The sequence below is a fragment of the Mauremys mutica genome, chromosome 4, assembly GCF_020497125.1.
Source record: "Mauremys mutica isolate MM-2020 ecotype Southern chromosome 4, ASM2049712v1, whole genome shotgun sequence".
Taxonomy (NCBI): Eukaryota; Metazoa; Chordata; order Testudines; family Geoemydidae; genus Mauremys; species Mauremys mutica.
In genome coordinates this window covers 3,547,645-3,560,288 of record NC_059075.1, presented here as the reverse complement: position 1 = coordinate 3,560,288, position 12,644 = coordinate 3,547,645, and the positions used below count along the sequence as shown (strand labels likewise).

Below are 12,644 nucleotides of genomic sequence, written 5' to 3'. Positions count from 1 at the left end.
CATTTCACACTCCTTTCATACACCCTACCAACCCCAGTCTAGCGGGAAAGTTGAGCGTATGAATAGGGAGCTTAAGCTTACATTGGCTAAATACTGTCAGGAAACAGGGTTAAACTGGCCTCAGGTACTTCCCTTGGTCCTGTTTCACCTTCGCACTCGCCCAACCCGTGTATTGGGATTATCCCCCTTTGAACTGCTCTATGGACACCCCCCTTTCAAAGGCGGGGCGCTACCACGTGCTGATGTTTCACTATTGGGAGGGGATCATATGACCGCGTGCCAGTTTCTCTCCCTACAGGCTCGCCTCCGTACCCTTTGGAAAGCCTCACAGTTTTCCCAGACCGTGCCGCTGGAAGAACAGATCCACCCGTTCCAACCAGGGGACTTCGTCTGGGCCAAAAAGTTCGTTCGTGGCGACGCCCTCCAGCTGAGGTTTACTGGACCCCACCAGGTTCTTTTAACAACCCAGACTGCAGTGTTCCTGGAAGGACGCAAATCCTGGATCCACCACTCCCACGTCAAGCCAGCCGTAGTGGACCACAGTGACGGACCAGCAGCTCTTGCCACCACTAAGGATACTGCCTCTGACCAGTGGACCAGCTTACCTCTTTCAGACATCAGACTTAAATTGACTCGAAAAAAATGAGAGGACCTTTTATTCTGACAACTGTATGTTTTTTATTATGCCTTTTTAGTTTATTTTCTGCTTATAAAGATAATGCTTTTATTAGATATTCCCACGAGGTTAAAACTCGTATTTTAGGAAATAGAAGTAATTGCTGGGTATGTACTCAATTTCCAGTAAATGCAGAACAGGGACTCCCCTTCACACCCATTCCCCTGACCACTGCTAATATGACTTGGATGCCACCGGCTAGAATAAAAGATCCAGTCCAACACAATCTTACATGGGACAAAACAGGAGTGCCAATTAACAGATATCTCAGGGTAACCAATCAGACAGGATCACTGTGTTTTGTTAAAGAAAAAGGGTCAACTTTTGTGGGAACCAGTAAATGCAACATGTATTTTAATGGCACCGCCTTTAGTAAAAACCTTGGCTTCAAGCCTTGTGCATCCCACTTATCCCATATGTAAATCCCCCACAAGCCTTCAGAGTCAGCTTTTAAGAAACCCTGCTCAGATCACGAGGGTGTCCAACTAATTGTTAAGGGATATACAATTGCCTTCTACAACTGCTCAAGCAGTACTACACTGCACTTTAAAAACACCACTACCAAATTGTGCCTCTGCGGTTCGCACAACGACCCCTCTGCGTTACCAGGGGAACAGTGGTCCAACGGGTGGTGGGTTACCTCCTACTTTGAGAAATGGAATACCCGAAACGCAATGTATGGAACACACCAGCCACCTTATGATTGGTGGGGAGCCTTATGGAATTGGCTGCCTGGATTTGGGTGGGTTAAAAAACTCTTGGTGGGTATTGTTGGGGCCATAGTAATCCTTATAATACTGTGTTGCTGCATCCAGTGTGTCCCCTCCCTCATAAACTCATGTGGGTCAGTTTATTCTTTTCCTACTTCAGCCAAAGGCCTTACTCTCTTTGAGTTGGCCCAGGCTGAAATTGCCAAGCGGCCCTTGGCTCCTTAAAATGGGGTGTAGCGTTTGGTAAATAATTATCCCAAAGCTACAAATGGAGGAATGTTGAGTCTGAACTTTTCATGAGTTTAAACTTAATCCAGACTTGATGTCTCTGTCTGAAACTTTTAATCAAGGCTCTGACCTGCGAACTACTCCTGACACCTCCCCCCTCCCAATAAGTAGTCATATCCTCCTTTGTCTTTTCTAATTTACATTTTAACCTGTTTTATCCTGTAGAATCTTGATTGATTATGCATGACCATTATGATCTGTTAATCACTTTGTTTACTTCTGTGTATAAACATTGATGCTCACCCCTAATAAACTTGCCACACTTACTCCGAAGCTTTGCTCTTAAGCTAAGGATGGTGTGAGCCCGTTGATCAACGAATTATTGTCTGGTCTCTGACAGTTTTCTGAGCCCTATACCAACTCCGCACAAACTCGGGTGCTGGAGAGGTGAGTAGGACTTGCTTTTTACCTAACAGTAGCATGGGCAGTGGCACAGGCTAACCGCCCTGAGCATAAACCCACCTGAAACCAGTGGGTACATCCTTGGCACAGCTTGCCACCGCCCATGCTGTGTCACTGATGCCTAGGCTACCACGGCTACACTACTATTTATACTTACCTTAGCGCTCACTGACCTAGCATGAGCGTGCGTACATGAGCTGGGAATCACACCCCTAACTTGACATGTAGACATACCCTGAAGATCCCCTCATCAGTGGCAAGCTACACACACAGGTATTACAAGTTGAAGTTCATGCCCACCCTCTGCTTCAGGAAAGCAGGAAAACTTTTAAACACGGGTAATAGAGTTTTCTAGAAATATCTAGTCCACCTTTTGGATACTATGTTTGAGAAAAGATTACTTTGTGTATTGATTAAGCCAGTAAACATCACAGGTTTACAGTTTAGATAAGAGGTGTGAGCATCCTGCTGAGCTGAAAACTGATACAACCTGAATTATGGTCTCCCTACTGCTTCACTATAATTGAGAGTAGTTCATCACTAAGACTGCAAGTTTGTAATGGAGGTCACAGATTCCGTGACTTTCTGGGACCTCCATGACTTCCACAGCTGCCGGTGCGGCTGACCCTGGGGGCTGGCCACTCTGGAGGCCCCTGGGCTGCCTGAGCAGCGGCTAGTGCCACTGGCCCCAGGGGCCACTGGAGTAGCAGTGGTCCTGGAGCAGCAACAAGCCAAGGGGATGCTCTGGAGGCTGTCAGAGCAGTGGTCCCTAGGGGCCTCGAATCCACAGGCAGGGGCCAGCCATCAGCTACCAGTGCCCCAGGAGCTGCTAAATTTTAGTCAGGGGTATTTATACTAAAAGTCATGAACAGGTAATAGGCTGTGATTTTTTATTACCCAGGACCTGTTCATGACTTATTAAAAATATCTGTGACTAAATCTTATACTTATTCATCACCCATACTTCTGTCAGCTACTAAATCAGAGGTGTTCTAAATATATCCTGAGTTGGATCTAGGCCCGTGTCATTCAGTTTCTTCAAGAACTGAGTTTTTTCTAAGCAGCAAAGATAACCTTCCAAATGTGACTTGAGTGCAACTGTTGCACTAATGTCTGAGTCTGCAGGCAGCCTGATACAATGATTCCAAGGTATGAACTGCACTGTCTCCTATTAATGTGATTAAAGTATCTTTGTGATGACATTTTAGTGTCAATATTAACTACCGATAAGTGTTCACTTTAACAGATGAAATGAGGGTATTGAGTAGTACTGAAATCTGGAAAATGGAAGTTGCTGCACAGAAGGAACTGCAGAGAAAAGAACAAAAGACAAACACAGGGAAGTGAGGAGAGAAAGATGCGAATGGGAAAGGGAAAAAAAAGAAATAATGGTAAACCTAGAGCATATTTTCCTCACTGAGTGATGATGAATGTGATAAGGCACTGAACAAATAAAACTACTGAAACATTTAGTTACTACATAGAGGCAACATTACCCCCTGGGCCTTGAGCACAAGCCTCAAGACCAGTACGCATTCCATTGTGAGGAGTAACCAATCCTGAATTTCTCTCTCAGTCCACAGGACATAATAAAATAGAATTCAGCCTTCTCCTCTGAATGAGTTTGATATTACTATACTAAACTACCAGAACAGCATAAATGAACAGCTGACTTTAAGAAGGTTATCGTGATCAACATATTGCTCACAAGTGCACTTACAATGCACATTTCAGATTCCTTTTAAACAAACTCATTGGTTGACAGACAAAAACCAATATTTCCTCTTAGTTTAATCCATCTAAATTTCAAGTGATAAGCTCTAATTGGGGCTATGCTTTTTCTTACTCAGGAAATATGGATTAATACCTGTCTGGTGTAACAGGTGGATGAAGTTTTTTGGCCTGTCAACCTTACCACATCCATTTAAGTTGAGCACTTTCCAGTGCCATGTGCAGAGCCAGTTGGACAGGCAGAACTGCAGGGTCTCAATGTGTGGATAAGACAATGGTGTAGGGAGGAGGTGTTTAGATTTATTAGGAACTGGGGAAACTTTTGGGAAAGTGGGAGCCTATACAGGAAGGATGGTCTTGTTGTATCAAGCAGGCAAGGTACTAACAAGCTTCAACAGGACTTTATTTTTACAGTGGAAACCTCTTTACCAAGCTGTTGCTGCACCCTCTGTAACTCTCACTCAGCCTCCTCACCTCCTTCCTGTCCTTCCAGACTCCCAACAGCCAGTGCTCCCAGTTCTAATGATTACAAGCAACATCCAAACACCACATTCCCTCCTCTCTTAAATTCTCTCAATTAAAATAAACATTGTTGTTCTAACCACAGGAACAAATAGGAAACAAGACACTATACTACTGGCAGAAATATTACACTGGAAACACTGTAGATACTACATAACATAGTCTTTAGTCAAGACAGGTCGTCATCTGGGTCTGACAGGCTGTCTCTCAAGCCCCAGTTCCAGTGCAATGTCTTGTTGTGTGGGTTCTATGGTGAATTCATCCAATGCAGACTGGGTGTTGGTATAATCTCCTCTTGGTGCACAGGCAGGTGCAAGATAAGAAGCATTCCATACCCGCCCATCAGAAAGTGCATAGGTGTAAGGTCCCTTCTTCTCTATGATTTTATGAATAGCTGTGAATTTATGGTCCCCTTTGCATAAAATTCCAGGTTTTCGTATTCTAACAAAGGAACCACACTCAAACTTTGGTTCCTTAGCACCCCACTGCTTGTCTGTGAAAGTCTTATACTTTGCTTGGTTCTGTTCAAGTGTTTTCTCACATCATCATTTGGGGCATCAGGTTGTGCCTTTAGCAATCCAGCAATGTTCAGTTTAGTATTCATCTGTTTCCCATGCAGTAACTCTGAGGGTGATCTTCGCGTTGTGGCATGTCACGTAGCCCGGTATGCTTGCAAGAAATCAGTAGTGAAGGGTATCCACAATCGCCCTTCCAGTTTAGCTATTTGCAAACTCTTTCAAACTTCTGTTAAACCGTTCGATTTCCCCATTGGCTTGAGGGTAATATAGGGATGACCTTCTGTGTAAAATGTTCCTCTCTGCTAGAAAGGTTTCAAACTCAAGGGAAGTAAATTGACTAGCATTATGTGAAACCAGTTCTTTGGGGTTACCTTCCCTGCTAAAAACTGAAGAGAGGAACAATTACTGTAGCAGAAGAGATTTGCGATGCAAATGCTACCTCAGGCCATTTACTGAAATAGTCTATTAAAGTGATGGCATAACAACAGTCAATTGGAGCAGTATCAAAGGGTCCTACAATGTCAATCGCCACTTTTTCCCATGGAGATTCAGGAAGAGAAACAGGCTGTAATGGAGGGGTACTTATCACGGCTGTCTTATCATGCATTTGCAAGTGACACAGGATTTTATGAGTGCTTCAGTTTGAGAGTCCATCCCTGGTCACCAATACAGATCCCATAGTTGTTGTTTGGTTCTGACAATTCCTTGATGAGTATCGTGCGCCAGGTGTATGAGTTTTGACTGTAATTCTTCTGGAACAAGTAGCTGGTGTGTACCTCATAGCACACAGCCATCGAGCAAAGAAAGTTCATCCCAAACTCTAAAATAAGGCAGCAAAACTGGTTCAAGGTTTTTAGAGTTACTGGGCCATCTCTTTATCAGAAATTCCCATAGTTTTTGTTGAATTGGACATGCTGAACAAGCAGCTTGAAATTGTTCTCTTGTAACTGCAGTAAGAGTGCTTGTAATAAGTGCAACTACTACATCCTCATCCTCCGGTGGACCATCTGGTGAAGGCAAAGGCAGGCGAGAAAGGCAATCAGCTACCACATTTTTGTTTCCAGGCTTATATTCCAGGTCATCAATGTCATCAAAGGGCTGCGGTCTGTGCGCAACTTGAACGTGCGGCCCCACAGGTAAGTTCTCCATTTTTCAGTAGCCCAGACATAAGCAAGTATTTCTTTTTCAACTGTAGAATATTTTCTCTCAGCATTACTCAGTGTCCTTGAAGCAAATCCAACAGTCCTCTCTGTGTTGTCCTCATGAAGTTGTGTGAGGACAGCCCCAAGTCCATAATCAGAAGCATCAGTAGTTACAACTGTGGACAATGCGGGACTGAATAGTGCAAGTACTGGACTATGCACAATCAAGTCTTTCACCGTTTCGAAACTAGCTTGTGCATCCATTGTTCACACTAAGGTTGAACTTCTCCGTAGTAATTCTCGTAACTGTTCAATGACAGAAGCGTAACTGGGAATGAATTTTGCATACCAGGAGGTAAGACCCAAGAAGGAACGTAAGGTTTGCAAATATGTTGGAGGAGGAGCATTTGAAATTGCCAGGATATGATCTGGATCAGGTCTTAGTCCAGCCTGTGAAACTGTATGCCCCAGAAAGGAGAGTTGAGTTTGTCAACATTTGCATTTGGACCTATTGAGCTTGAGGCCTGCTTTTGCTGATGCAGTTTAGTACAGACTGCAGGTTATTGTCATGCTCCTCAGTAGTATTTCCAAACACAATAATATGATCCAAATAGCACTGAACTCCATGTTGATTCTTCAGAATCAATTACATCATTTTTTGGAAGGCACTTGGGGCTGATTGGAGACAGTATGGAACACGTTTAAAACGAAATAGTTCCTCATGTGTAATAAATGCTGTGAGGTCTCTGCTGTCTTTATGCAACATAACCTGGTGGTATGCGCTCTGCAAATCAATATCTTTGCTCCATGGAGTTCTGCAAATACTTCTGTGTGAGGAAGAGGATGGCTGTCAATCACAATAGCTTTATTTGGCTCCCTTAAGTCCACACAAAGGCAAATGCCTCCACCCTTCTTCTGCGTCACCATTATAGGTGAAACCCATTCCGAGGAGTTCATCTCTTCGATAATGTAATTTTGAACAAGTTTTCTAAGTTCCTCTGAAACAGCTTCCCTGACTGAAAATCGTAAGCGCCGTAATTTCTGTCATACAGGCATCACATTATTCCGCATTTTAACTTTATGCAGAAACCCATAAACACAGCCGAGTTTCTCCTCAACCTGGTGTTGGGTCCCAGCTGAAATTGGTGTGTGTACCGCAAGAGTGCTTTGCTGAGGAAGATCAATTTGTCCATTAACTACCCTGAGATTTAAAGCAGCCTATAAATCTCAGCCAAGGATAGGAGTGCCTTTGTGGACAATGTAGAAATCGGCAGTTACACAGCAATCACCAAAAGTAACTATGCTGGCACGCAGCCATGTACTGGAATATGTTTTTTCAAATAGCACACCAACTGAAGTTGGGGTTCAATAAGAGGCACATCTTTAAAGTAATGCAAATAAATGGAATCAGATAGTATAGATACTGCTGAGCCAGTGTCCAACATTAGCTGAATAGAGCATGATTTGCCTGAGGGTATGGCAGAAACATTTACATTGCACTTTATCTGTTCTGGAATATGTGCAGTAGTGATTTTGTCCACACACAGCACAGTAACATCTGGTATTGTAACTGAATGCACCTGTTGATTGAACTGGCTACTGCGACATACTTTAGCAAAATGCCCAATCTTTTTGCAATGATTGCACTGAGCTACTTTTGCTGGACATCCTGTTTAGCTTGCAAGATGTTGTGGAGATCCCCAGCGAAAGCATGCTTTTCCTGTATTTTACATTTGCTGATTCAGTGGCTTTTTATTAGTTTTCCTCTTGCAATTGTTTGTCTGCAGCGATAGTGAACTTTTCTGCAAAGGAGTTATAGCCTGGACTGTGCCTCCTGTATCTTTGCTCATTATTTTTGGCTTCAGCTGTAGCTGACAATCTGAGTAGCAATGGTTATTGCTTTTTCTAGTATAAATTGTGGTTCTAGAAGTAAGCATTCTTTTACACGAAGCACGGTTGTTTTCTCAATGAGCTTGTCTCTAATCATTTTATCTGCCATATTCCCAAAGTCAAAAGTTACAATCAGACTCCTCAGGGAAGCAATATACAGCATTATAGTCTCCCCTGGTTTCTGCTCACGCTGGCGAAATCTGTAGCAATTAGATACTACATTCACTTTTGGCACAAAAATGTTCTTTAATGCAGTGAGTGCAGTCTCATATTTATTATCTGTAAGAGGAAAAGTGTAAAATATACACTGCCCTTCTGCTCCAAGGCAGTGGATTAGTAGACAATGCTTTCTTACTTCAGAAATCTCTGTAACATTGATTACAAGCAGATAAGTCTCAAACATATGGATCCAGACAGCAATTGGAGGCTCACCTGGGCTTTGCAGAAAGGGTGCAAGTGGGTTCAGAGGCAGAAGATCCCATCCTTGTCGCCAAAATGTTGTGTCAAGCAGGCAAGGTACTAACAAGCTTCAACAGGACTTTATTTTTTACAGTGAAAACCTCTTTACCAAGCTGCTGCTGCACACTCTAACTCCTCCCCCCTCCTTCCTGTTTCCTGTCCTTTCAGACTCCCAACAGCCAGTGCTCCCAGTTCTAATAATTAAAAGCACATCTAAAAACCACCTAAACCAAGATGGAACCAGATTGCTGGCACTTAAAATTAAAAAGGCCATAGAGCAGTTTTTAAACTAAAGACTGGGGGGAAGCCACAGGTGCAGAGGAGCACGTGGTTCGGACAGGGACATTCCTTAGGGGAGGATCTACTAATGGAGATTCTCTATGTCCTAGTAAGGAGAAGAGGATGGAAGATGATCAAATATAGGTAGGATCTGATGAGGAACAGTCAAATGAAAAAAAATCCCATTCAATTACATCATGTAATGGGAGACAGCTGAAAAGTGACAAGTTTTTAAAGTTCTTATATACAAATGCTAGAAGTCTAAATAATTAGATGGGTGAACTAGAGTGCCTTGTATTAAATGAGGATATTGATATAATAGGCATCACAGAAACTTGGTGGAATGAGGATAATCAATGGGACACAGTAATACCAGGGTACAAAATATATTGGAAGGACAGAACAGATTGTGCTGGTGGGGGAGTGGCACTATATGTGAAAGAAAGCATAGAATCAAATGAAGTAAAAATCTTAAATGAACAAGCTGTACCATTGAATCTCTATGGATAGTAATCCCATGCTTTAAGAATATAGCAGTAGGGCTATATTACCGACCACCTGACCAGGATGGTGATAATGACTGTGAAATGCTAGGGGAGATTAGAGAGGCTATTAAAATAAACAACTCAATAATAATGAGGGATTTAAACTATCCCCATATTGACTGGGTACATGCCACCTCACGTTGGGATGCAGAGATAAAGTTTCTTGACACCTTAAATGACTGCTTCTTGGAGCAGCTAGTCCTAGAACCCACCAGAGGAGAGGCAATTCTTGATTTAGTCCTAAGTAGAGCACAGGATCTGGTCCAAGAGGTGAATATAGGTGGACCACTTGGTAATGATGACCATAATATAATTAAATTTACCGTCCCCGTGATGGGGAAAAACACCACAGCAACCCATCACAGTAGCATTTAATTTCAGAAAGGGCGACTACACAAAAACGAGGAGATTAGTTAAAGAGAAATTAAAAGGTAAAATGGAAAAAGTAAAAAAAGTTTCCATGCAGCTTGCAGGGATTTCAAAGACACCATTATAAAGGCTAAACTTAAATGTATACCGCAAATTAAAAAACATAATAAGAGAACCAAAAAAGTGCCACTGTGTCTAAACAACAAAGTAAAGGAAACAATGAGAGGCAAAAAGGCATCCTTTAAAACTGGAAGTTAAATCCTAGTGAGGAAAATAGAAAGGAGCATAAACTCTGGCAAATGAACTGTAAAAATATACTTAGGAAGGCCAAAAAAGAATTTGAAGAACAGCCAGACAAAGACTCAAAAAGTAATAGCATTTTTTTTTTTTAAGTACATCAGAAGCAGGAAGCCTGCTGAACAACCAGTGTGGCCACTGGACAATTGAGATGCTAAAGAAGCACTCAAGGACGATAAGGCCATTTCGGAGAAACTAAATTAATTCTTCGCATCGGTCTTCACAGTTGAGGATGTGAGGGAGATTCCCAAACCTGAGCATTCTTTTTAGGCGACAAATCTGAGGAACTGTTCCAGATTGAGGTGTCATTAGAGGAAGTTTTGGAACAAATTGATAAACTAAACAGTAATAAGTCACCAGAGCCAGATGATTTCATCAAAGAGTTCTGAAGGAACTCAAATGTGAAATTGCAGGACTACTAACTGCAGTCTGTAACCTATCATTTAAATCAGCTTCTGTACCAAATTACTGGAGTATAGCTAATGTAACACCAGTTTTTACAAAGGGCTCCAGAGGTGACCCCAGCAATTACAGGCCGGTAAGCCTGACTTCAGTACCGGGCAAACTGGTTGAAACTATAGGAAAAGAACAAAACTGTCAGACACCTAGATGAACATAATTTGTTGGGGAAGAGTCAACATGGTTTTTGTAAAGGGAAATCATGCCTCATCAATCTACTTGAATTCTTTGAGGCGGTCAACAAGCATGTGGACAAGGGGGATCCGGTGGACATAGTGTACTTAGATTTTCAGAAAGCCTTTGACAAGGTCCCTCACCAAAGGCTCTTAAGCAAAGTAAGCTGTCATGGGATAAGACAGAAAGTAAATAAGGAAGTGTTATTTACTCCTTCTCAAAACAGAAGAACTAGGGGTCACCAAATGAAATTAATAGGCAGCAGCTTTAAAACAAATCAAAGGAAGTATTTCTTCACACAACACAGACAACCTGTGGAACTCTTTGCCAGAGGAGTCTGAAGGCCAAGACTATAATAAGGGTCAAAAAAGCACTAGATAAGTTCATGGAGAATAGGTCCATCAACGGCTATTAGCCAGGATGGATAGGGATGGTGTCCCTAGCTTCTGTTTACCAGAAGCTTGGAATGGGCAACGGGATAGATCACTTGATGACTACTTGTTCTTTTCCTTCCCTCTGGGGCACCTGGCATTGGCCACTGTCAGAAGACAGGATTCGGGGCTAGATGGACCTTTGGTCTGACCCAGTATGGCCTTTCGTAGGTTCTTACATTTTTAAACTATTCAAGGAATCTCATGCACCTTCAGACACAATCTACTTTGGACTGCAGACAATATAAACAAATAATAAAAGGCATACTCATCTGAACATGAGAGCAGGATGCCTTTGAATTTCAATGTATTGTTTCTATCGGCTCCTAGAAATGGAGCACACCAGCATAGCCACAAAAAGCCTACATGTCAGCAAAGAAACAGGGGTGGATGAGAAGACCGGCCTATCCTGTGGCTTCTACTGATGTTTGACAGCACCAGCTGGAGTTTGCTGGTAAGTTTCCCATGTACACCATGGGGGCGATGAGACCCCTGAATGGATGGCACCCGGAGAAAGACTGAGCACAGCCACAGCTGTGCTAAGGACCATCTCCATAGTGCTTCACAAGGCTAGTGTTACATGGCCCAGACTTTAAAGACCTATGGCTACTACTGATGCAATGAGTTTCTGCTGGCCTCTCATCGCTGGATTCCACCACATTGTGCCTCTGCGATAACTACATGGACTATCAGGGTTGGAAGAGCCCTCAAGAGGTCATCTAGTCCAATCCCCTGCTCAAAGCAGGACCAACACCAACTATTTTTTTGCCCCAGATCACTAAATGCCTCCCTCAAGGATTGAACGCACAACCCTGGGTTTAGCAGGCCAGTGCTCAAAGCACTGAACTATCCGTCCCCATGCATCCGACGAAGTGGGTATTCACCCACGAAAGCTCATGCTCCAATACGTCTGTTAGTCTATAAGGTGCCACACGACTCTCTGCTGCTTTTATCCGTCTGGGCCGGGGCTGTCACAGCACACGGGGCCTGTGGCTCTGCGTGGGGCCTGGGGTCGCCTGGCTTCCGTGCCCGCGCTGCGAGGCAGTGGGTGGGTGTGGGGGGCCCGGGGACCCTCCGTACCTGTCATCTCGGCCATGTGGTGCTGAGGGATGCCCATGACGCGGGCGCAGGCCTCCATCTGCTGCGCCACCAACGGCTTGGTGGGCGCCAGGAAGAGCACCTTGGCGGAGGGGAACCAGCGGTAGAAGTTGTACATGACCACGGCGGCGATGAAGGTCTTGCCCAGCCCGGTGGGCAGGCACACCAGCGTGTTGGCCAGCAGCGCCGCCCGCGCCATGCGCACCTGGTAGCCGCGCTCCGGCCAGTTGGTGGGGTAGATCCACAGCGAGCCCGCCGCCGCGCAGAACCCGCCGCCCGCGGGGGGCGCCGCGCCCCCGCCCGAGCCCCGCTCGGCCTCGTCCGCCGCCGCCAGCAGCAAGTCATCGTCCGCCGCCGCCGCCTCCTCCTCCTCCTCCGGGCCGGGCCCGGGTCGCTGGCGCCGCACCCCTCCGCCGGGGCAAGGCGCGGGACGGGGAGCCGCCTCCTGCCGAGGCCCTGACGGTGGCCCCGGGGCGCGGCTAACGCGGGACCCCCAGCTCTGGAACAGCGTCCTCTGCCCGCCGCTCATGCTCTGTGGGGAACGCCCGGGCCCCTCAGTCAGAGCCAAGCAGCGCCCCCGCCGCCATCTTGGGGCGGCAGCTCTCCGGGAACGCTTGAAAACCCCGCCACACGCTGAGGGCTGCCGCGTGAGAC

General features: G+C 44.9%; 1 protein-coding gene across 2 annotated transcripts in view; it reads right to left on the bottom strand.

Moving 5' to 3' along the window:
* FANCM (FA complementation group M) overlaps window positions 1–12,644 on the bottom strand; it is a 152,731-nt gene that overhangs the window by 137,823 nt on the left and 2,264 nt on the right. Inside the window, exon 1 of one of the 2 annotated variants that reach the window (XM_045015212.1) lies at window positions 11,973–12,519. The exons of the other annotated variant lie outside the window; for it this stretch is intronic. Coding sequence (XP_044871147.1) covers window positions 11,973–12,519 — 547 coding nt within the window. Of the gene's footprint in view, window positions 1–11,972; window positions 12,520–12,644 lie in introns of those variants that run through there. 2 annotated transcript variants of the gene reach the window in all.